This window comes from Herpailurus yagouaroundi, unplaced genomic scaffold (genome assembly GCF_014898765.1).
Source record: "Herpailurus yagouaroundi ecotype Mexico unplaced genomic scaffold, PumYag 160, whole genome shotgun sequence".
NCBI classification, from domain to species: domain Eukaryota; kingdom Metazoa; phylum Chordata; class Mammalia; order Carnivora; family Felidae; genus Herpailurus; species Herpailurus yagouaroundi.
This window is the reverse complement of record NW_024412401.1, coordinates 30,668,773-30,691,865: the sequence shown is the minus strand read 5'-3', so window position 1 is coordinate 30,691,865 and position 23,093 is coordinate 30,668,773. Positions and strand designations below refer to the sequence as shown.

General features: G+C 35.4%; 1 protein-coding gene across 3 annotated transcripts in view; it reads right to left on the bottom strand.

The window, feature by feature from the left end:
- Positions 1 to 23,093, bottom strand: part of TMEM38B (transmembrane protein 38B) — a 54,165-nt gene that overhangs the window by 15,214 nt on the left and 15,858 nt on the right. For all 3 annotated transcript variants that reach the window (XM_040481892.1, XM_040481893.1, XM_040481894.1), the window contains 3 exons: positions 13,219 to 13,403; positions 12,319 to 12,406; positions 8,262 to 8,379 (listed from right to left, as the gene is read on the bottom strand). In XM_040481892.1, the coding sequence (XP_040337826.1) occupies positions 8,262 to 8,379; positions 12,319 to 12,406; positions 13,219 to 13,403 (391 nt within the window). The remainder of the gene's footprint in view (positions 1 to 8,261; positions 8,380 to 12,318; positions 12,407 to 13,218; positions 13,404 to 23,093) is intronic.

The following is a 23,093-nucleotide window of genomic DNA, read 5'->3' as shown; positions in this document are numbered from 1 at the left end:
AAAAAAAAAAAAAAAAAAAAAAAAAAAAAAAAAAACCAACAAAAAACCCTACAATGAGATACCACCATATGCATATAAAATGGCTAAAGACTGACAATAACATATATTAGCAAGGATGTAGGACAAGTGGAATTCTCATACACTGCTGGGTAGTAATGATGATGGGTACAAACATTTTGGAAAACAGTGTGCCAGTTTTTTTTTTTTAAAGTTAAACATATGCTTTCCATATAACCCAGCAATTCCACTCCCAGTTTTTTATCCAAGAAAAATGAAAATACATGTTCACATGAAGTACATGTTTCATAGCAACTTTATTCATAAAAACCTTACTCAAATAATCAAAAACTAGAAACAATCCGAAATCCATCAACAGATAACTGGATAAACCAACTGGGGTGTATAATGCTACTTGGCAATAAAAAGGAATATGCAACAGCATAGGTAAATCTCAAAAACATTACGCTGAACAAAAGAAGCTAGGCACAAAATATACATACTATATCATTCCATTTATATGAAACTTGAAAAAAGATTAATCTATAGTGATTGAAAGTAGGTAAGTGGTACCCTGTAGCTATAATCAGTAGTTGGGATTTACTGGAGTAGTGCACAAGGACCTTTTTGAAGTAATGGAAATGTTCCATATCTTGATTGTGATAATTATGCAGGTACATAAGTTTGTCAAAACTCATCAAAACATAATGTTAGAATGAGTATATTTTATTATATGAAAAACTTGTTAAAATTTTTTAAAGAGCTTGTTCTTAAGTGTTTTGCAAACTTCATAGCCCTTTGAAGTTATTCTTTGTATTTCTGGAAAATGTACTGCCAGATTAACTTTCTGTATAAGATCCTTTAGCCCAATTTTTTCAAATCTGAGGCCCTGAATAAAAGACCACATATAATAAAGATGAGAAATCAGAGTATTTACATGAAAAAGTAAGTTGGTGGCCTGGGTATTGGAGGGATCTTAAAAAAAAAAAAAAATGCTACTTCACTGAAACATTTTTTAAAAGAGATACTGATGAAGTTGGTCTCTGTACCACATATCGGGAGACTGATAGAGGTTATACCTAGAAATGGAATTAACAAGTCACAAGATATATGATTCTTCAACTTTGTCAGGTACTGCCAAACTGCTCTCCTGGGCTGTTTCTATTTATACTCCCTCTAAATCCCTTTAAAATAGTTTATATGCTTTGTCTTCAATTTCTCTTATTCACCTCAGTCTATTACAATCATTTTTCTATTCTCTTCCAGTCCACTGAAACTGCTTTTACCAAGGTCACCAAATACCTCTCCATTTCAAAATCCAACAAACTCCTTTCAGTTTTAATCCCTCTTAACCACTCAAGTCTCCCTGTGCTTCATTTCACAATAACACTATTTCATGATAACTCCTTATCCTGAGGAGCCAAAAGATAATCCATGCTTCTCAAACTTTTCTCAAATCATCTCTGATGGAAGAAAGTGAACTTAGCAGAACCTCAAATGAAGACATGCCAAATATAAAATGTCATATTTTATTTTATCTTTTAAAAAAAGTGTATTTTGAATTCTATTCCATAATATATTCCTGTTTAACTTTAAAATGTTTATAATCATTAACACTGAAATCAACTACTGGTACATTATGCTTCACATTTATAATGTGACTTTGTACGCTAGTGCCAAACAAAAGCCATATATCCCTTAAGATATGTGTAACTCTAGTTAAAGAAAGATAAATGATGTGCTTAAAACTGTGAAGCCTAGATTTCAAATTCTTACTCCAAAGTCCATGTGCTTTGCCCTTTCCTAACAGTCTTAGTTGGCACATATTTCTTCCCTCTGAGACTTGGATTTTAACAATCACAAAGGACTTGTGAGAGCTGGAAAAGGAGAACAGAGTCCTTCTTGAATGAAACTGGGATCATACAAGAACTGAGCATCACTGAATGTTCAGCTTGCTTGCATTCTGGAAACAGGAAGAAAGAAAACAAAGATAAGAGGGAGGGAAAGATGGGGTGCCTTGGTGGCTCAGTAGATTAAGCAACCAACTGACTTGTGATTTCTGCTCATGTCACAATCTCACACTCTGAGATCAAGCCCCGCATCAGACTCTGCTGACAGTCTGGAGCCTGCTTTGGATTCTCTCTCTCTGTCCCTCCACTGTTCACATGCACTCTCATGCTTTCTCTATCAAAAATACATAAACATTTTTTTAAAAGAGCGGGGGAAAGAGACAAGAGAAAGAGAAGAAATTTAACATAATGCTCTCAAAAAGGAAAAAAATTAATAGACCAGACATGGAAAAACTAGTAACTATATACTATATTTGAAACATCATAGGGGCACCTGGGCGGCTCAGCCGGTTAAGCGTCCGACTTCGGCTCAGGTCATGATCTCACGGTCCGTGAGTTCGAGCCTCGCGTCGGGCTCTGTGCTGACAGCTCAGAGCCTGGAGCCTGCTTCAGATTCTGTGTCTCCCTCTCTCTCTGACCCTCCCCCATTCATGCTCTGTCTCTCTCTGTCTCAAAAATAAACAAACATTAAAAAAAAATTTAAGAAACATCATAAGCATATGTGTAGATATATGTAGACTCCTTACACCTCCAAAATAAAGAATATATTTACTTTTCATACATACAAATAATTATACAATCTCATCAATACTAGTAGAGAAATGAAGTCTCAACAAACACCATAGAATACCACACACACTGTCTAAAATGCTGTTAAAGAAAAAAAATTTTTTTTTTTATTTTTTTTATTTAAAAAAAATTTTTTTTCAACGTTTATTTATTTTTGGGACAGAGAGAGACAGAGCATGAACGGGGGAGGGGCAGAGAGAGAGGGAGACACAGAATCGGAAACAGGCTCCAGGCTCTGAGCCATCAGCCCAGAGCCTGACGCGGGGCTCGAACTCACGGACCGCGAGATTGTGACCTGGCTGAAGTCGGACGCTTAACCGACTGCGCCACCCAGGCGCCCCAAGAAAAAAGTTTTAAAGATTTTTTTAACGTTTGAAATTTTAAAACACGCTTGTCAAATAAGAAACTGTAGTGTAAGTTAAGAGGAATGTAAATTGGATGACAATAATATACATGAAAACATGTGATATGAGACACAGCAACGTAAAACAACGTGTTGTGAGGAACAACAAAACCAAAAAGTTGGTCCTCAGAAAAGGATAACATACAAAAACCTCTGACAAGACTGATCAAAAAAGAAGAGAGGAACTTTCTCCTTGACTATGACATAAGAACTAATTCTAGACTAGCCTTCCAGGCATAAAAGCCATAAACCTGACAAAATACATGAGGCAAACACTTTCGGGCACTGGCCGACAGAGAGTGTAAGACTGATCATGAGAAGAGACAAACTGATAAAGTGACTCAAACATTTACCCTCACTTCTGTCTCAGGACAACTTCTCAAGCAGGGAGCTAGAACTGAAACTGAGGTAGCAGAGACTGGTATTGGTGAATCTAAATAGACTTGACCTGGGGCGCCTGGGTGGCGCAGTCGGTTAAGCGTCCGACTTCAGCCAGGTCACGATCTCGCAGTCCGTGAGTTCGAGCCCCGCGTCAGGCTCTGGGCTGATGGCTCAGAGCCTGGAGCCTGTTTCCGATTCTGTGTCTCCCTCTCTCTCTGCCCCTCCCCCGTTCATGCTCTGTCTCTCTCTGTCCCAAAAATAAATAAACGTTGAAAAAAAAAATTAAAAAAAAAAAAATAGACTTGACCAGGGTAAGGTATCAAAGAGGCGGAAACTGGGCATGTTCTGGGGGTCCAGGAGGAGACTCCAGATATCTATATGGTACCACAAGTCCTTGGCTTAGGCCTAGCCTGCACATGTCAAGAGGGAGACAGACTACTGTGACTTAGCACAGAGTGGCTTTTGGTGGATTGCGATACCATCAGAGATACCACAGGGTGAGCAATGCTGGGGGCATTTACTTTCTGTTTCTTTTACAGAACACACCATTTTTATACTTACATCATAGTTTTCTGTGTGCTTATTTTACTTTTGGGGAGCTATTCTCTTTGAAAAGAGAAATCATATTTATTAGTATCTTTGTATAGGCCAAAGCACTGATTATCCAAAACAGCCAATGCAAATCTCCTGACTATATAAATACTACAGGAAAAGAGTGAAGTAAAGAAAAAATAATTACTGCCAAATTTTCCCTGAATATTCTGTCAATTCATTTTTTTATATCTAAGAAAAGAAAAACTATAGTAGCTACTCAGAAACAAATGACAAGCCATTCAAAAATCAGTGTAAGGAATGTCTAGGTGGCTCAGCAGGTCCTAATCTCACAGTTCATGAGTTTGAGCCCCGCATTAGGCTCACTGCTGTCAGCGGGGAGCCCACCTCGGATCCTCTGTCCCTCTCTCTCTCTGCCCCTCCCCAGCTCAGTAGTGCGCTCTCTTTCTCTCTCTCAAAAATAAATAAACATTTAAAAAAATCAGTATAAATCTAAACGGAACTTAGGCAAAAGTATGTGTTAAAAATGCACACTCTATTTACAAGTAGGTGGATAACAAGGGCACCCGGGTGGCTCAGTGGATTAAGCATCTGACTTTGGCTCACATCGTGATGTCACAGTCCATGAGTTCAAACCCTGCATCAGGCTCTATGCTGATAGCTTAGAGCCCGGAGCCTCCTTCGGATTCTGTGTCTCCCTCTTCCTCTGCCCCTCTCCTGCTCCTGCTCTGCCTTTCTCTCAAAAATAAATAAACATAAACAAATTTCTAAAAATAGTAAGTTGGTGGATAATAGGAAAATGCTGGGAAATATTATGAGACAAATTTAATACTGTACGTTATTATCATACTGCAATACGGTGTTTAAATATTATAATAAAGAACTATATATCCAGCAATAATTGTAAGAAAAATTCCTTTTTACTCCACAAATTAGGACTTCAACAAAAACTGATGTTTGTAATTTAAAAAATTCAACAGACACCAGTAGTACTTATTCTAATAAATCCACAATACAAGTTCATTTTCTCTAAAGATTAAAGTTAGAAAATTTCAGAAATTATACAGCTCCCCATACTCCTTCATGATAAAAACACTCAACAAACTAGGAATAGAAGGGAACTAACTTCCTCAATCTAATAGCAGGCACCAATAAAAGATTCATAGTTAATATCATACTTAATATGATAAAGAAAGACTTAAGATAGTGAAAGACTAACTGGCTTCTTCTTAAAATCAGGAAAAAGAAAAGGATGTTCATTCTATTTCAATTAAACATTGTACTAGAGGTTTTATCCAGGGCAACTGCACAAGAAAATTAGATAGAAGACATGCAGACTGAAAAAAAAAAAAAAAAAGAAGTAAAACTATCCTCTATTTGCAGATGACAGGATCTTGAATATACAAAACCCTAAGGAATCCACACCAAAAAAAAACCCCCATAAAACCTACTGGAGCTAACAAACAAGTTTATTAGCAAGGTTATAGAATGAAAGCTATAAAATTCCAAAAATCAATTTTATTTCTACATGTTTGCAATGTACAATTCCACTTACTATAGCATCAAATAGAATAAAACACTTATGAATAAATTTAACAAAAGGATATTTATGACTCATACACTGAAAGCATCATGAAAAAAATACTTTAAAAGACCTAATAAATGTAAAGACATCTGTGTTGATTGTTTGAAAGCCTTAAAAGTGTTAAGACAACAATACTCCCAAACTTATTTGCAGATTCAAAGCAATCTCTATGAAAATATGATCTGGCCTTCTTTGCAGAAATTATGAAGTTAAACCTAAAATTTATATGGAAATGCAAATGACCTAGTATGGTCAAAACAATCCTTAGAAAGAACAAACTCAGAGGATTCACACTTCTCAATATCAAAACTAACTACAATGCTAAAATAATTAAGATAATGTGGTACTAGCAGAAGGATAATAGATGAAGGGAACAAAAGTGAGAATCCAGAAAAATACCCTCACATTTACAATTGATTTTCAGCAAGGGTACCAAGACAATTCAATGAGGGAAAGAACAGTCTTTTCAATACATAATACTAGGATGAATAGATACCCACAGAATCTTCAAGAATGTAAAGCTACGTAGCCATAGAATGTAAAAGAATGAAGTTTAATTGAATCCTTTCTCATACCATACCCAAGAATTATTTCAAAATACATCACAGAGCTAAATTAGAGCTAAAACTATATAACTTGTAGAAGAAAACATAGAGATAATCTTTTTGACCTTGGATTTGGCAACAGTGTCTTAGATATGACATCAAGACATATACAACAAAGGAGAAAATACGTAAATTTGACTTCATCAAATTTTAGAAATTTGCACTTCCAAAAACAAGAAAGTGAAAGGACAACCCACAGAATGGGAGAAAACATCTATAAATCAGAAATCTAGTAAGGGTCTAGGGTCCAAAATATATGAGGAATTCTTACAACTCAACATTAAAAAGACAAATGACACATTAAAAAATGGGCAAATGATCTGAATAGACATTTTTCCAAAGATATACAAACAAACACATGAAAAGATGTTCAATACCATTAGTCATCAGTCGTCACAACCACTAGAATGGCTCTAATAAAAAAGACAAGCATTGATGATGGTATGTGAAATCAGAATTTTCATACTTTGCTGGTGGGAATGTAAAATGATGACGCCACCATGGAAAACTGTCTGTTAGCTCCTCAAAGGTTAAACACAGCATTACTATATTATCTAGTCCATTTCTATATTACACCCAAAAGAAATGAAACACATATCCACACAAAAAACTACATGAATGCTCACAGCTCATTATTCCTACTAGCCAAAAAAATAAAACCCAAATATTCATCAACCAATGGATAAACAGAATGTGGTATATCCATACAATGGACTATTATTTGGCAATAAAAAGGAATCACATACTAATGCATACTACAACATGGATGAACCTCAAAAACATGGTAAGTGAAAGAAATAAGTCACAAGGATACATTGTATGATAGCAATCACATGAAATGTCAAATAGGCAAATTTATAGAGACAGAGGGTAGATCAGTGGTTGCCTACATTTGGAGGGACTGAGGGAAAATGTGAAGTAACTGGTAATGTGCATGATGTTTCTTTTTTGGAGTGATGAAAATGTTTTAATACTGATTGTGGTGACAGCTGCACAATTCTGTGAATATATAAAAAAACACTGAAATGTACACTTAAATGGAGGAATTTTACAGTATGTAACATATATCTCAATAAGCTATTACAAAAAAATACATACAGCTCAAAATGTTGAGGACTGGAAGAGGACACATATGAAGAGATTTTGCCTCAGATATTTGAAGTACTTGAATTACAGCCACAGATCACCTCCATAGTAGGACTACTGAAACAACAATAAACTATCCCTATAATGACTTGGTTCTTTCTAAGATATAAATTTATTTAATATATACTGTCTTCCTTTTAAGAATCCAATAGGTAAGTTTTTACCCAAAAATACCTAGGCTGAGAGTTAGCTATAAAATTCCTCTACATTTAAATAATACTCGTATTTTTAAACCAACTGTCTACTTTTGAATAGGGAACAATATTTAATAATGGTAAGAGTAACAATGATCAGAATTAGACTCATGATACAGCTGCCAATAAAATTCATAAGATACGTCCCAGTAATAGAAAGACATGCACCATCTCCAATCCTCTCAACAATCGCATAATGAAGATGAGGAAATCAGGATTCAGAGACATTAAGTGACTTGCCTATTCAGGAATTAGATAGCAAAGCTAGGATTTGAACTTAAGATTGCCTGTCTCCAAAACCTGTGATCTTACACCACACTACCTCCTATCTTCAAGACAGAATAAAGCTTCCAACAAGGCAATAGTAATACAAGAGACTACACACAAATATGCCCCACTATAAAATTTTGAAATGTTAAAGCTTTAAGGAACCTCAGAGAACATCTAAGTATCCCATTTTACAAATGAGACATTGCTGTCTGCACTTTGATCAGCTATAGCTATTTCCACTATTCTGGCCTCCAATATTTATTAGACTATCTGCAAATCTTTCATGATAGCCTCAGCATAAATCAAATGTGGAATCATCCAGGAGCTATGTTTCAAAAAGTCATGGATGCGCTGAATAAACAACCCAAAATTTACCTTTTTAGACTGTAACAACAGTAAAAAGTAAATGTTCCTGTTACTTGCCTAATATGCAGAATTCTGGTTATAAAGCATTTGTAATATGGATTTATAGCTACTTTGAATTCTTACCTTTGTGGCCACAAGAAACATGGTATAAAGGAACATAAGATTATGCCTTGATACTGCCAGATGTTTGGTGTGCTGGAATGTGAAGATAACTGACCCCAGTAGGGTTACCTTGGCAGGGCTGAAAATAAAATGCATTTTAAGTCAGTAAGTAATAAACATACATGATCCATCTCTAGATTTCTCAAAGAGTACTCTGAAAAATATTAATTTAATATACCCATGAGTTAGTAATAGATGAAAAAGAGTTCTATGAATATACTTCTCAAGTTTTACAAGTGCTACATTATATAAAGTATAATTTCACTCTGATAAAGTATCAGAGATCTTAGAATGTTCACACATATTGTGACTCTGATAAAAAGAGTTCATTTCTATTTACAGTACTTCTGAAACACATTTGACCATATACTACTTTTTTACGAAGATATGAAAGTCCCATGTTCCACAGTATGACTTAGAAAAAAGCAGATTAGTCCTTATAGTGCTAAAAAGCTCCTTCAGTCAGGTGGGAGAAGGAAAAAAGCAAGCCCTGATTTACATACTATTTTCCCATTTCCATGGTGTAGATACTCCCATCGCAGTCAATCTCAGGCTGCTGTGCAGAATGGAGAAGAGATAGACACACACAACCAGCTCTCATACAACAGTATAAGCCACATCCAGCACAATTACTTGGGTAACTTCAGCACAAAGCATTACTTTCATATTATATATTTGCCACACATTTAAAGTATATCTCAGTAACAGATCATTATTTAGCTTATGTTTACAACTAGAGAAATATAAATGATAAACTCTTAGAATGCCATACTGCAAAATATGGCAAATTTAAAAGTCACTATAAGCCATTTTATGAAAAATTACCTATTTATTTATTACAAGCTAAGGACTGAGTTCAAAATAGGGTTAGGTTTGGGCAACAGGGCTTTAGACCTTGCTTAACAATTGACTGGGCAGCGTTAATGTTCTGGAACAATGGTCTCTCAAACTTTTTTTTAAATTTTGTTTTAATATTTATTTATTTTTGAGAGAGAGCGAGCGAGCAAGTGAGGGAGGGGCAGAGAGAGAGGAAGACACAGAATCTGAAGCAGGCTCCAGGCTCCCAGCTGTCAGCACAGAGCCCAACATGGGGCTCGAACTCATGGACCACAAGATCATGACCTGAGCCAAAGTTGGACACTTAACTGACTGAAACCACCAGGCCACCTCGTCTCTAAAACTTATTAACTGCACATCCCTACTGGTTAAAAAAAGGGGGTATTAGGGACACTCCTTAATACATGTTTATCAATTAATTTATAAATTAAATATACATATAATGTATTAAAAATGTACACCAAACTATTTATTTATTTATCAAATGGACATTTTTAAAGGATGAGGTAAAAGGAATTACTTTTATCTTAGTGTCATTTTACTAATCTTTGTTTCTAATAGTTTAGATTCTGTACCACAGTGCCTCATCATGGGTATCCTCTGAGCACACTCACATTCCATTTTGGATTGCATTCCCTTAGAGCATAAATTCAGAAGCAATGAATTTGAAAAGCAATGATTTTGTAGACAATAAAATGGGGCAGGGGATTGGAGAAGGGCTGAGATTTAGGAAAATGTCAATGAGACTGGTTTGGAAGATCAGGATGCATTTAAAAAGTATTCTTGGGGGCGCCTGGGTGGCGCAGTCGGTTAAGCGTCCGACTTCAGTCAGGTCACGATCTCGCGGTCCGTGAGTTCGAGCCCCGCGTCGGGCTCTGGGCTGATGGCTCAGAGCCTGGAGCCTGTTTCCGATTCTGTGTCTCCCTCTCTCTCTGCCCCTCGCCCGTTCATGCTCTGTCTCTCTCTGTCCCAAAAATAAATAAACGTTGAAAAAAAAAAATTAAAATAAATAAATAAATAAAAAGTATTCTTGTATTAGTTTCCTATGAAACTAGAAAATGAGCTTATCTGCATCCAAAATACAATAGTGGGATAGGTATAGGGTAATAATTAGAGACATTCCAACTCCAAAAGGGAGAAAATGAAAGGAAAGGAAGAAAGAAGTCACTGGTCCTATGCAATTTCAAAACCCAGCAGAGCCAATTCAATTAGGTTTCAAGGTTTCAAAGCCTGGGAATAATCCTCTGTGACATCAGGCTCCACCATCTGAGTCCGCAACTCGAACTTCTGCACTTGTGGCTCTGGATTTTGCACCTATGGCTCTGGATTTGCACCTGGACTCCAGCCTACGGGTCTGACCTCAGGGCTCTAGGCTCACGGCTCTCAGTGCTTGCTCCTGCAGCACATATACTAAAATAGGCCCATGGCTCCCAGCTGAAATCCATTCTTCCTTTTCCTTGAAGGGTAAGTCATGTTTGCAGCTGAACAGTTTTAGCAAGCCTGTTTCCTGCCTATAGAATTTTCGGAGCTGACAGCCTTCTTTTATTTCATCTTATCTCTGTCCTTCTCAGTGCAAGCTGACAGTGTTTCTACTATACAATGTTTTCAAAAACCTTGTGGGTCTCCAGCATATGACACAGGGATCCATGCCATTAGTTAAGATGGTCCTCCACATACCTTTCCTGGATAATCTCATGTCTATTCCTGGCTTGTGTTGTGTTGGCTGAATGGATCCATGAGTCACACACCTAATTTCTTTAACACTAGCAAAAGTTTTCCAGACAGACCCTTCACCTTCTCTCCACCACAGACTGTCCTAAAAGTCAATCTCTTAATTTTATCATCTTTTGCAATCTGGATAGGCTGAGAATTTTCCAAATTATTACAGTCTTGGTTTCTTTGTTCAGCAGTTCAACTCTTTCATCTCTCACTTTACTATAAGCATCAAGAAGAAACCAGTCAGACCTTTAACACAGCTTCAAAATCTCCTCAGCCAAATAGACAAGTTCACTGCTTACAAATTACACTTTCCACACAACTGTAGCACACAATTCAAGTAATTTTTCTGCCACTATATAACTGTATCACATCTCCTCCACTTTCCAATATCATGCTCATTTCCTTGAGCCAGCACCTTTAACGTTCATAATTCTACCAATGTTCTGTTTATGACAATATATGTATTCTCTAACATCATATAGGCTTTCTCTACTATGCAAAAGTATTTGGTAATAGATAATAGATATATACACACACATACACAAAATAGCATAATGAACTAATGATCAATCTCACTTGGCCAACTGATCATTCATTCATTTATCTAATATTTATTGTCTACTCATAGATTTGTTGAAGAATACGTGCAGGTTACCTGGCCTGTTCAAGGATATAAGCAAAGGAGAAGGAGAGAATAGTAAGAAATGAAGTCAAAGCAAATACGGTATGAGAGAAAGGCAGATCTTGGAGGGTTTTACAGGCCATCTGGGGAGTCATTCCAAACTTCTGAACAAAGGAGAAACAATTTGATTTTGGTTATAAAACACCAAGAAATGTTTTATGGAAGACATTTTGAGACATATACTCAAAAGGAGAAAAATTTCCCTTGAATATCATTAATGCCTTACTTATAACTTATCAATCAAGGCCTTGTTTGCTCCATTTATAACAATTATAGTTTATTTCCTCTAATCTTTCCTTATGTGTAATTAAGCTCAATTCTCATTTTTAAAGCAACAGGGGATTGATTTGGATTGATAATGGATTGATTTGTTCCCATTAGCTTGACATTTTACTACCAGAACATGTAATTTGAAATCTGAGTGATATTGTAGTCATTAATGAAAATGACAAGAGCCTGCAACGGATTCATTTCCATCCACAGAAGTGGGTTCCTATGTAGTTCTCTCTTCATAAATACACACCATTCCCACAACCCTGTAACAATCCAAAAGTTTTTGTTTAGCTTTATTTTCTAAGGGGAAGAATCCCCAGAGAAAAGAATCAATATTTATTTTAAAAACTACATCTGAGAGAGCAGACTTCTTGAAAGAACAAGTTTCCTGACTGTCTTCCATTATTATGACTGTTAATTTTTTTCAGCTCCATTGCCTCCACATTAAGAAATCTGGTAAGATCTAAAGATAAAAAGCTGGTCTCGGTCTAGTTTATACCAACTCACTAGGACATCTTCAGCCATTCATTAGCTTCTGGTTTCCAACCTCCTTTTACCAACTGCTCAAAATTCGTGATAATGCTACCACCTGCACCTAAAAATAAAATAAAACAAGAATATTTAGTCAAATTTTATGGAGAAAACATTTGAAACAAAGCTGTAATTCTATCTCCTGATGTAAAGTTCCAAGAAGATCCTCAAAATATAATTTTGAGGAGGGAGAAAAAGTTTCCTTGTACATTTATGGTACTGAGACAATTGCAATTCTTCCTGTTCATCAGCGTGGCAACTGTCTACTGCACCATAATTAAGGTTAAAAAATGGGGCCTCAAGCACAAAGATGTTCTTTGCCTGAAAAATAAAATTTTCTGCTTTATTATTTCCTTCCCTGATATCAGTTTTAGGTGCAGTACAATATAACAAGAGATTAGAGAAATTTATTCAATTTCTACATACAAAAGAACTCAACAATGAAGGTAAGTGATGTAAAGTGGAGAGGAACCCATAACCAAGCATATTTACTATTTTTAGTTATTCAGGATGGAAAAAAACACAAAAAAGAAATTTCTTATATAATTTCTTTACATAATCTCTGAAGTAAATTTATTTATACTGGCACTATACTATACCTTAATTAACTATGAATCCCTCTGGTTCTGGACTACTAATCAAACCAATAGTAAAAATTTTATATAGTAAGATAGGCTCAAAATAATGGCTGATGACTAGTACTAGTGAAAATGCCAGTTATGAATTTACTTTACTAGCCAACAGAAAAAAAGACTTCCTACTTCCAAAACTACAGTTACTAAAGTATCTTGTCCTCATTAATGTAAATACAGAATTGTTCAGTAGCAGTAGTATATCAATAACAGATTATTTAAAAACACATATTGTTAATATTACCTCGGGCCCATCCAACAGCTATCATGACTATCCAGCCATTTTTGTAATAGGTATTTGCATGTGTGACTCCACCTACTATTTTCCAAGTTCTGGTCACTTCCTTCATTCCCGCAGCCAAGAGTTGAACAGGTAGGAAAGAATAGCCCTGGGAAACTAGGTCACATGGGCAAAAAAATGTAATATACCTGAAATGAAAATTTAAATGATTTAATATATAAATAAAATACAAATATTTATAATAAAAATATTTTAAGACACATTTTATAAATTTTAAATAAATGTTAATATATAAATGTTTTGATACATAAATGTAAGTACAAATTATTTAACAAATATTTAAATATATACTCAATTTAGTTGAGTAAGCTTGGAGTTTAAACAATTAAATCAGAAGAACCCAGAATATATGCAATAACAATGTGGCAAATGCAACAAACTGAATTATCCACATAAACAAGGAATTTGACCTAAGAAGACCACAGATTGAGTAGAGTCAATTTTTCTAATCATAGGAGGCATATGTAATAATCTGCCCAAAATATATGATCAAAGGGGAATTTCATCTTATTTAGATTTCTGAATACTGTATATATGCAAAAAGTATTTACGGAGTGCCTCATTTGTGCCTATACTCTTCTAGAAGGTAAGTGCTAAATCCACTAACAAAATGAAGGAAATGTACAATCGCTTTTAGGATAGGGACTTTTCTAGCTAGAGTGTCATTTTCTGGGAAAAGGAATTACAGAAGAGCCTGCATTTCAACCCTATTAACATCTTCACCTGTGTCCTTTTGTGTTCTACATAAACTAAGAACTATGCAAAGAAAAGTCATAGCTCTCAAGGAGACAGATTTGTGTTGAGGAAAAATTTTTTTTCATACAGGTGAAGGTATATGAAACTGTTCTTCAATTAAATTGTGATACTAATTCAAGAATAACTCCTCCGGTAAATTACTTTTTGAAGCCTCATTTATTCTAAGCATCCATTCAAACAGTTTACCAATAGTGTCAATTGGGAAACACACTAGTTTTTTCCTCCCATTCCTACAATACTCTCTGGCAGACAATTGTGTGCTTAAAGCAGAACATAATCTTCTTTCTAGCAGAGTGATACAGAAGACACCACGTGAATGAAGTATTATCTCTTTCAAAAGAAGTTGTTAGCCTTACCACAATTCATGATTCATAAAGTCAGAATTCCCAAAAGTATTCATGGAATGTGAAATTTTATAAATACTACTTCAGAGATCCAATGCAGGATGCAATGGTTTGTTCAGGCTGAAGCACTCTCTCTTCATCTCCACTTACCAATTCCTTCCTATTCTCCAAAATCCCAGTCAAATACTACCATGTACATTGACTTTGGGAGTTTCATTTTAATATTCTCAGTTCAGACTAAATTCTGCTGGCTCTGTACAACTAAAACAAATCAGTTCTTATGCCTCAACGTATCTCTTTATACATTTTTCTCTACAACATAATAAGTTACAATAGTCCTTAGATGGCAGTAATCATTCATTTTGTTACCCCCTCACCTAAAACTCAGCACGATGAAAAACAGCTCTAAATTAAACCATATTTAGCAGTTAATCTGGAGACAAAATACAAAATATATCAAGTCAAAGAATTAGTTGATAATTAGAGAATTTGAGAGAAAGGAATAAATTATCTGAGGGTAATAAAAATCATTTTGAAACAACTCAATTTAAAAAATTTACATGTTCATGTATTTTGAGAGCCTCTATACACTTCTCTCATTAAATATAGAACGGGGGGGGGGCCTCGTTAGCTCAGTCACTTAAGTGTCTGACTTCGGCCTGGGTCATGATCTCACAGTTTGTGGGTTCAAGCCCCGCATCGGGCTCTGTGCTAACAGCTCAGAGCCTGGAGCCTGCTTCAGATTCTGTGTCTCCCTCTCTCTCTCTGCCCCTCCCCCCCCCCATGCTTTGTCTCTGTCTCTCAAAAATAAATAAACGTTGAAAAAAACTTTTTTAAATATAAAATAAGGAAGTCAGTTACGTATTGGAGGGAAAAATTACACTTAAGTAATTTTTAAAAACATTTTAAAATATAATAAAAATACTTTGGTATCCACCGCAGATCATATTAAGAAAGGGATATTAGATTTCACTTTAGCAGGAATGAATGTTCCAAAGTAAACAACTCAAAGAAACAACAAAAGCTAAAAGAGAATACAAATGACCCCATTTTCATTCTCTACACCAAGACTATCTTTACGATGAGTTAAAAACCTCAACTACTAGCAACCTTGGACTTTTATATCCAACTGTGTGACATTATGGTATATGGTCTAAAATCTGTAATTACTGCTGTTTTCAAATAAACAAGTCTTTATCCTATTTATTCAGATATTTCTAAAGTATACCTACAATAATCTAACATCTTAAACAAAAAACAGTTCTCATTTACAGTGTTAAATAGCCACAGGGTAAAAAAACAACTGATTGCTGATCTCAGTAGATTCACAAGTAAACGTATCAGACCAATGGCTCCCTAAACAGCCATTCTTCCTCTATACTTTACTTGTAAAGTATCTAAAGAAAACATATTGGAAAAGAGGAATAAATGGAACATATCAGACAAGAAATAGAATGAGAAGGCAACTGATTTCTCAAACATTTTTAAGTCACATAAGTTAAAAGAGAGAGAAAAATAGTAAACAACAGAAGTTTAAAATAATAGAAGTTAGTCTAAATAGGATATAATAAGATGCCAAGCCATAAACAATTGAAAGATGAAAAGTAGAATTTAGATTAATACCAAGAGCTCAGCAGAGAGAAGCTTCCCACAGTTAGTAAGAGAATTGTTTTCATTCTACTACTAATTCCACTCCTCTGACTACAAAAGACAGTTTTACTTAACTAAGCCAAAACAGAATGACAAACTAAATAAAGTTCATATTAGTCCAATATGACAGCTTTGCTCTTGCTCTTATTATTCCAACAAATTAATAAGTTTATGCATTTTGTGTATGCTTTGAAAAAGACAAAGAATTACAGACCTATAAAGCCATACCTTTTTTATACATTTTTATATTTTTCCTCAAAATAATGCAGTCTGTTATGCAAATATGCAATATTTAATAGTTGATACTTGGAAGCTGAAGGAAATCAAACTGGGCCACAAAACCCAATACACAGAAAAATTACAAAATATTAATATCCCCAGAAACAGTTTTCAAAAAGAAAAATCCTATAAAGGTATATACATCTCTTCCAAACAATACTGTACTATGACATAACAAGTTATTGTTTCCCGTTGCCAGTAGATGGTGCTAATATCCACATGTGAGCACTGTGAACTATTGTGCTAAATAAAGATGGCCTTTCCAATAAGGGCATTCACAGAATCCCATAGTTTGGCTTGCTAGAGTTTGAAGTACATTCCAAACATCATTTCATCTCTCAAATTAAAATCAAATAAAGCAAAGATTATAACATTTTTTCTCACTATTAAAAACCTTAAAAAAGAAAACAGTAAAAAATACTGTCTTTAAACAAGTATCATTTTTTATATTTAAGAGTCTGAAAAGACAGAGATATTGCCTGTATTTCCAGAATCCAAAACAATAAGAGCCAACAAAAGACAGCCTAGATTTGAATCCTGGCCCAAACTACTAGATATCTATGACACCTTGGGCAAGTGACTTAACCCATCTTGCCTCAGTTACATCATCTGAAAAATGAGAATAAAATTGTACCTATCTCACAAGGTTCTTGTAAGGTTTAAAGGAGTAATATATACAAAGCAATAAGAAAAGTGTCTAGGACATAGTGAATACTACATCAGCAGCTGTTATTGTTTTACAGCCAATAACAATGCTCATTAGCAGAATAAAATATAAATATTCATATAATAAATTATACAGCATGAGAAGGAATGAACGACCACATGAGTAAACACATGTAAATCTTAGTAACATAATGTTGAGTGAAAACAAAAAAACAAGTCCCAGAGAACTATATACAGTGCAATACCCCATTTTAAAATAGGGCCCAAAACAAGTAAAACTAAAAACTTACTGTGTAGATAATCATATGTATGATACGCTTTTTAGAAAAGTAAGATAAACACAAACATAGAGGTTATATGTAGGAAAAGTGCAGAGAAATGGGATAGGGGAAAAGAAATATACGTAAATTATCGGTAAAGTCCAGTTCTTAGGTTGGGTGCAATACACAGAAATGTAAAATAATTAACTACCATGAGAAATGATCTGCCATTACCTAGCAGAGTTTAAGAATCACTTTCCCTGTAACTCAATAAATCTACTCTTAAGCAAATACCAAGAGAAAACCTTGCTCATGTGCCAGTAAGTACATACAAGAATGTTCTTGACAACACTGTAATGGGGGGGAAAAGACTGGAAACAAGTCTCTGTCAACAGAGGAATAGATGAATAAACTATGACAGTTAATTCTAGTATGCTATACAGTGAAAATTAATAAATTACAACCATATACAATAAGATAGGATCTCAGGAACAGAGGCTGACCAAAAACAGCAAGTCACTAAAAAATACACACATATGGGGGCACCTGGGTGGCTCAGTCGGTTAAGCACCCGTCTTCAGCTCAGGTCATGATCTCACGGTTCGTGAGTTCAAGTCCCATGCGAAGCTCTCTGCTGTCAGCACAGAGCCTGCTTTGGATCCTCTGTACTCCTCTCGCTCTACACCTCACCTGTTTGTATGCTGTCTCTCTCTCTCTGTCAAAAATAAATATATTAAAAAGAATACAAATGTATAATTCCATATATAATACTTTCAAAAACTATAGTTTAGGGATATACACATATGCTAAAAGTACACAAAAAAGTAAAGGAATGATAAGCACAAAATTAAGGCTAATGGTTACCTCTGAGAAAGGAAGAAAGGAAATGGGATCAGGCAGGTGTTGGGGGGTTGCATACAAGGGACATTAAAACTAACAGCAAGGGTTTGGGGAAGATGGTGGCACCAGTGTCTGCACAGATTTAGAACTCTTCAACACCCAACATAAAAACGGGGCAACTAGAAGGCAAAACCAAAATCCCATCTTCAACACTTAAAATAAAACTATGTGACAAGGTATCCCTTCAAATCCCAAAATGCAAACGGGCAGAGACAATTTACCAACACCCACAAGACCTATATTGTTTGGCAGAAAGAAGAATGCAGTAGGTGGCAACTAATGGACCCAAGAACAAAACAACTCTAAAATAGTTCATGAGTATTCACTAGAAAGCACAACAGGCCCATTTGGAAACAACAACAGCTGAAACTGGGAGATATTCTGGCATTCTCCAATACCAGGTGACACAAAGGATCCATAGTAAGAAGGTCTGAAGGGGATGAAGCAATTTAGTCCCCGTGAACTTGCAAAACTGATCCACCCAAGCTTTCCCCCAGAATAAGCCCCATGTGAAGAAAACACTGGTGTGGAATCAAAACTGAGCAATACAGAGCAAAAGAAGAAAGAGAAGGTTCAGACCAAACTGGGGAAGGGGAAAAGACAGAAAATCTCAGAAAGCAGGTCTTCATCTTTTGAACACTATAAAAACAACAGAAGCAGGAGATCTATGAAGTCAGAAAATGTTTCCTGAATTCCACCTTATCCTAAAAGTTTAAGGAACCTAATTCAACATAAAATGCCCAATGGAAAAGTATCAAGGTCAAATCACACACAAGTTTATTATAAGAAAGAAAAGCAGAATAAATCCCTATAGACAATGAAAGCATTCAGGAAAATGTGTCCATCAATCAGATCAAAACTGTAACCCACTATTTCAAAACAAGCTAAAGACATGAAGAAAACTGATACAACACATAAAAGAAAAACATCAGATTTAGAAAAAGTGAGAACTGAAGATATAATCCTTCGGGAAAAAAAAAATTTTTAAAGGAAAAGAAGGGGCGCCTGGGTGGTTCAGTCAGGCGTCCAACTTTGGCTCAGGGTCATGATCTCATAGTTTGCAAGTTTGAACCCCGTGTTGGGCTCTGTGCTAACAGCTCAGAGCCTGGAGCCTGCTTCAGATTCTGTGTGTGTGTCTCTCTCTCTGCCCCTCCCCTGCTCACACTCTGTCTCTCTCCCTCTCAAAAATAAATAAACATTAAAAAAAATTTTTTTTAAGGAAAAGAAATCACCTCATTAATGAAAACCAAACCAGAATGAAAACAAAGAGAAATAAATATAACACTACCTTCAAAGAAATAGAAAGGGAAAGGGGAAAACATTTTAAATTTAAAAAAAGATTTAAAAAGTCCACTGATTTAGAAAGACAAAGAGTATATACCAATCATCGGAGTTCCTGAAGAAGAGTACAAATACTAAGTTTGCCAATTAAAAAAAATGTGTACTTACTATAAAGAACATACCACACACCTAAAAATACTGACTCAGAATGACCCACACCAAGACTTATTTTATTTAAATTATTAGGCTTTAATGGAAAAAAATCTTTTGGGCATCTAGAAAAAAAGCGTATATGACTTATAAGGGAAAGAAAATTAAATGATCATCAGATTTTATCACATCAATGCTTTATGACACAAGAAAATAGAGTAACACTTTAAAATCCTCAAAGATACATAGTATGATCCAATTATTTTATATCCAGTAATACCTACTTTCAAGTACAAAAGAGACAGACACCAACATACGAAATTCAGTGATGAGTCTCCTAGAGAATCAACTTCAAACAACCAAAATTACTAGAGAGACACAGACATAAGGACTGGTAAAAAGCATTAAACATACAATTAGCTGTAAAACTAAGATTGAATGAAGAGTAAGAAGGGAAGAGTAATAGCATGTAATAATTGTAACTATGACAATATAGAATAGTACATCTATTTTAAAAATGGGAATAGAGAAGTATATATGCAAAAATATATATATTTTCAGTAATCACATCACTGGTAGTATTAGTACCGTTACGCCAAAGTTATTGTGTATTATGTGTATAATATAATACAGAGTAAAATCAATGAGTAACATTGGAGTATTCTAATTCTATTATGTCTTGTGCCCTCAAGAAACAAAATTCTTAGTGTGGAAGAAAGGAGATATATATGTAACAGAGAAAAGTTTAATAAAGGCTCTTGAATTTAAATTAGAAATATCAGGAGCGCCTGGGTGGCGCAGTCGGTTAAGCATCCGACTTCAGCCAGGTCACGATCTCGCGGTCTGTGAGTTCGAGCCCCGCGTCAGGCTCTGGGCTGATGGCTCGGAGCCTGGAGCCTGTTTCCGATTCTGTGTCTCCCTCTCTCTCTGCCCCTCCCCCGTTCATGCTCTGTCTCTCTCTGTCCCAAAAATAAATAAAAAACGTTGAAAAAAAAATTAGAAATATCAATATGAACTCGAGTAATTTTATCCTTATTTTTCTTAGCTCTGTCCACTGAGAAAGCTTAGAAACAGTAATCAATCCAATAACAATGACTATTTCTACCTCAAATTGTGGTCTTGAAATGCCATTTCTCACTAAGAGACACTAGAGCTCCTTAGAGAAATAAGTGATTCCAAAAGAAAAGTAGAAGATCAATCAACCTAATATTAAGTAGCAAGGAGCTAATCAGTCTGATGAGCCAATGTGAAGAAGCTCCCACCAGCCAAAGATGAAATAATCTAAGCCTCAATAATGACAACTACAATTTATTGAAACCTATGAAATACGCTTAAATCCATGAGTTCATAATTACCCAAAAAACAAAAAGCAAAAAAAACTAGTTACCTTTGGAGGATGACAGGGGACCAAATATCATGAAAACTGACAGATAAAGAATCAAGGATTTATCATGAATACTACAACTGAGTAACTAAATAATAGATTAGTGGGAAATATCTATTTATAATACTATTCCATCTAATACACAAGAGGATAGAATTAGACTATTACCATTCTGCATTTCCCAATTACTTAAAATAGTCATTAAGTGTAAGAGGTCTAATGTCAACAAAAGAGAAAGCAAATCAAGTATTTTGGGCCTCTTATGATCTTGCCAAAGAGATCTAACCTAAATCAGATTTGTATTCTGGATCAATCTACCAATTTTCAGGAAACACAGAGAATACAGGAATATAATGATCAGTATGCAATAAGCACATTCCAGACTTTAGAAAACTCTGCATGCCAAATGGCATGGTTCTTCAAGAAACAAATTATAAGGAAAAAAAAAAGGAATGGAGAGGGAACCTATAAAACAAAAGTGACTTAAGAGACCTCAAATATTTTAATAGGCAAGACTAAATTATAGTGTCTATGGATGAAGATTTGGATGACAAAATTATAAAAATATACAAGGAAGTGATTACCTTAAAGTCAGGACAATGGTGTTCTATTGTAATGGTTATATAAGGTGGGAAAATCATTGTGATTAGAACATGGGACACACATAAGAGACTTCTAGAATGGACGGATAGCAAAGCTTTATTTCTTGACTTGGCTACTAGCTTCAAGGTTATACTTTATAATAATTCATTAGGCTAAATATTTGTTTTTTGTGGTGCTGAAGTCAGACCCTGCCATTCACCAATTCTCTAAGCCTCAATTTCTTCCAATATAAAATTGGGATAATAAAAGATTTGAGGTTAACAAATAATTAAATATTATTCTACTAATTCACTATATAAAAATGCATTTCTTACTTTCCATTTCTAACATACCTTTTCATTTAATCCAAGAAAGCGTACATTTATAGGCAAGTAATTTTTTTAAAGGTTTGTATTTTTTTATTTTTATATTTTTTAAAATTTTTAAATGTTTTATTTATTTTTGAGAGAGATGGAGAGAGAGCAGGGGAGGGGCAGAGACAGGGAGACATAGAATCTGAAGCAGGCTCCAGGCTCCGAGCTGTCAGCACAGAGCTGGGACGAGGGACTTGAACTCACAAACCGTGAGATCATGACCTGAGCCAAACTCAGATACTTAACCAAGTGAGCCACCCAGGTGCCCATGGGACATATATATATTTTTAATGATAGAATATTAAAGGAAAAGCATCTAAAAGGCGGGGGGGGCTTCACAGCATAAAGACCGAAGCCAGATGGCCCATGGAGAGAGAAGGATTTCAAGACTCGTGACTTCAAAATCTGTTGCCAGGTTAGCGGTTACTCCCTGCAAGAGCTATCAGAAGGTGTAAATCCAGGAGTGGCGAGCCCGGCATCACCGGGATCAATACTCTCCTACAACTGTAATCAGACTCCCCACAAATGTCAAGGTTTATTTATTTTTGAGACAGCACGAGCAGGGGAGGAGCAGAAACAGACATAGACAGACTCAAAAGCAGGCTCCAGGCTCTGAGCTGTCAACACAGAGTCCGATGTGGGGCTTGAACTCACAAACTGTGAGATCATGACCTGAGCTGAAGTTGGACGCTCAACCAACTGAGCCACCCAGGCACCCCAGACAAGTAAGTTTATTTCATTTAAGGGATCAAAAAATCAAGATCTGTACTTCCTTGCTACTCAATTACAGAAATGCCTTATAATATAACAATACACAGCAGTCCATTTCTTTAGCAATATATTTACTGAACCAAGAAAAGTAATTATCATATAGTTTACAAAACAAAGTCTCTGCTCTGAGAAGCTATTATTTTAGTGGAATGAGACAGACCAACATAAAAAGAAATAAACAGATAATATGTCAGATAATAATTAGTCTAAGGAGAAAAATAAAGAAGGATGATGTGGTTTAGTTAGTTAAGCATCTGACTTCTGCTCAGGTCATAACCTCATAGTTCGTGGATTCGAGCCTTACAATGGGCTCTGCACTGTGAGTGCAGAGTGTGCTTGGGATTCTCTCTCCCCCTCAAAATAAATAAATAAATAGGAAGGAAGGAAGGAAGGAAGGAAGGAAGGAAGGAAGGAAGGAAGG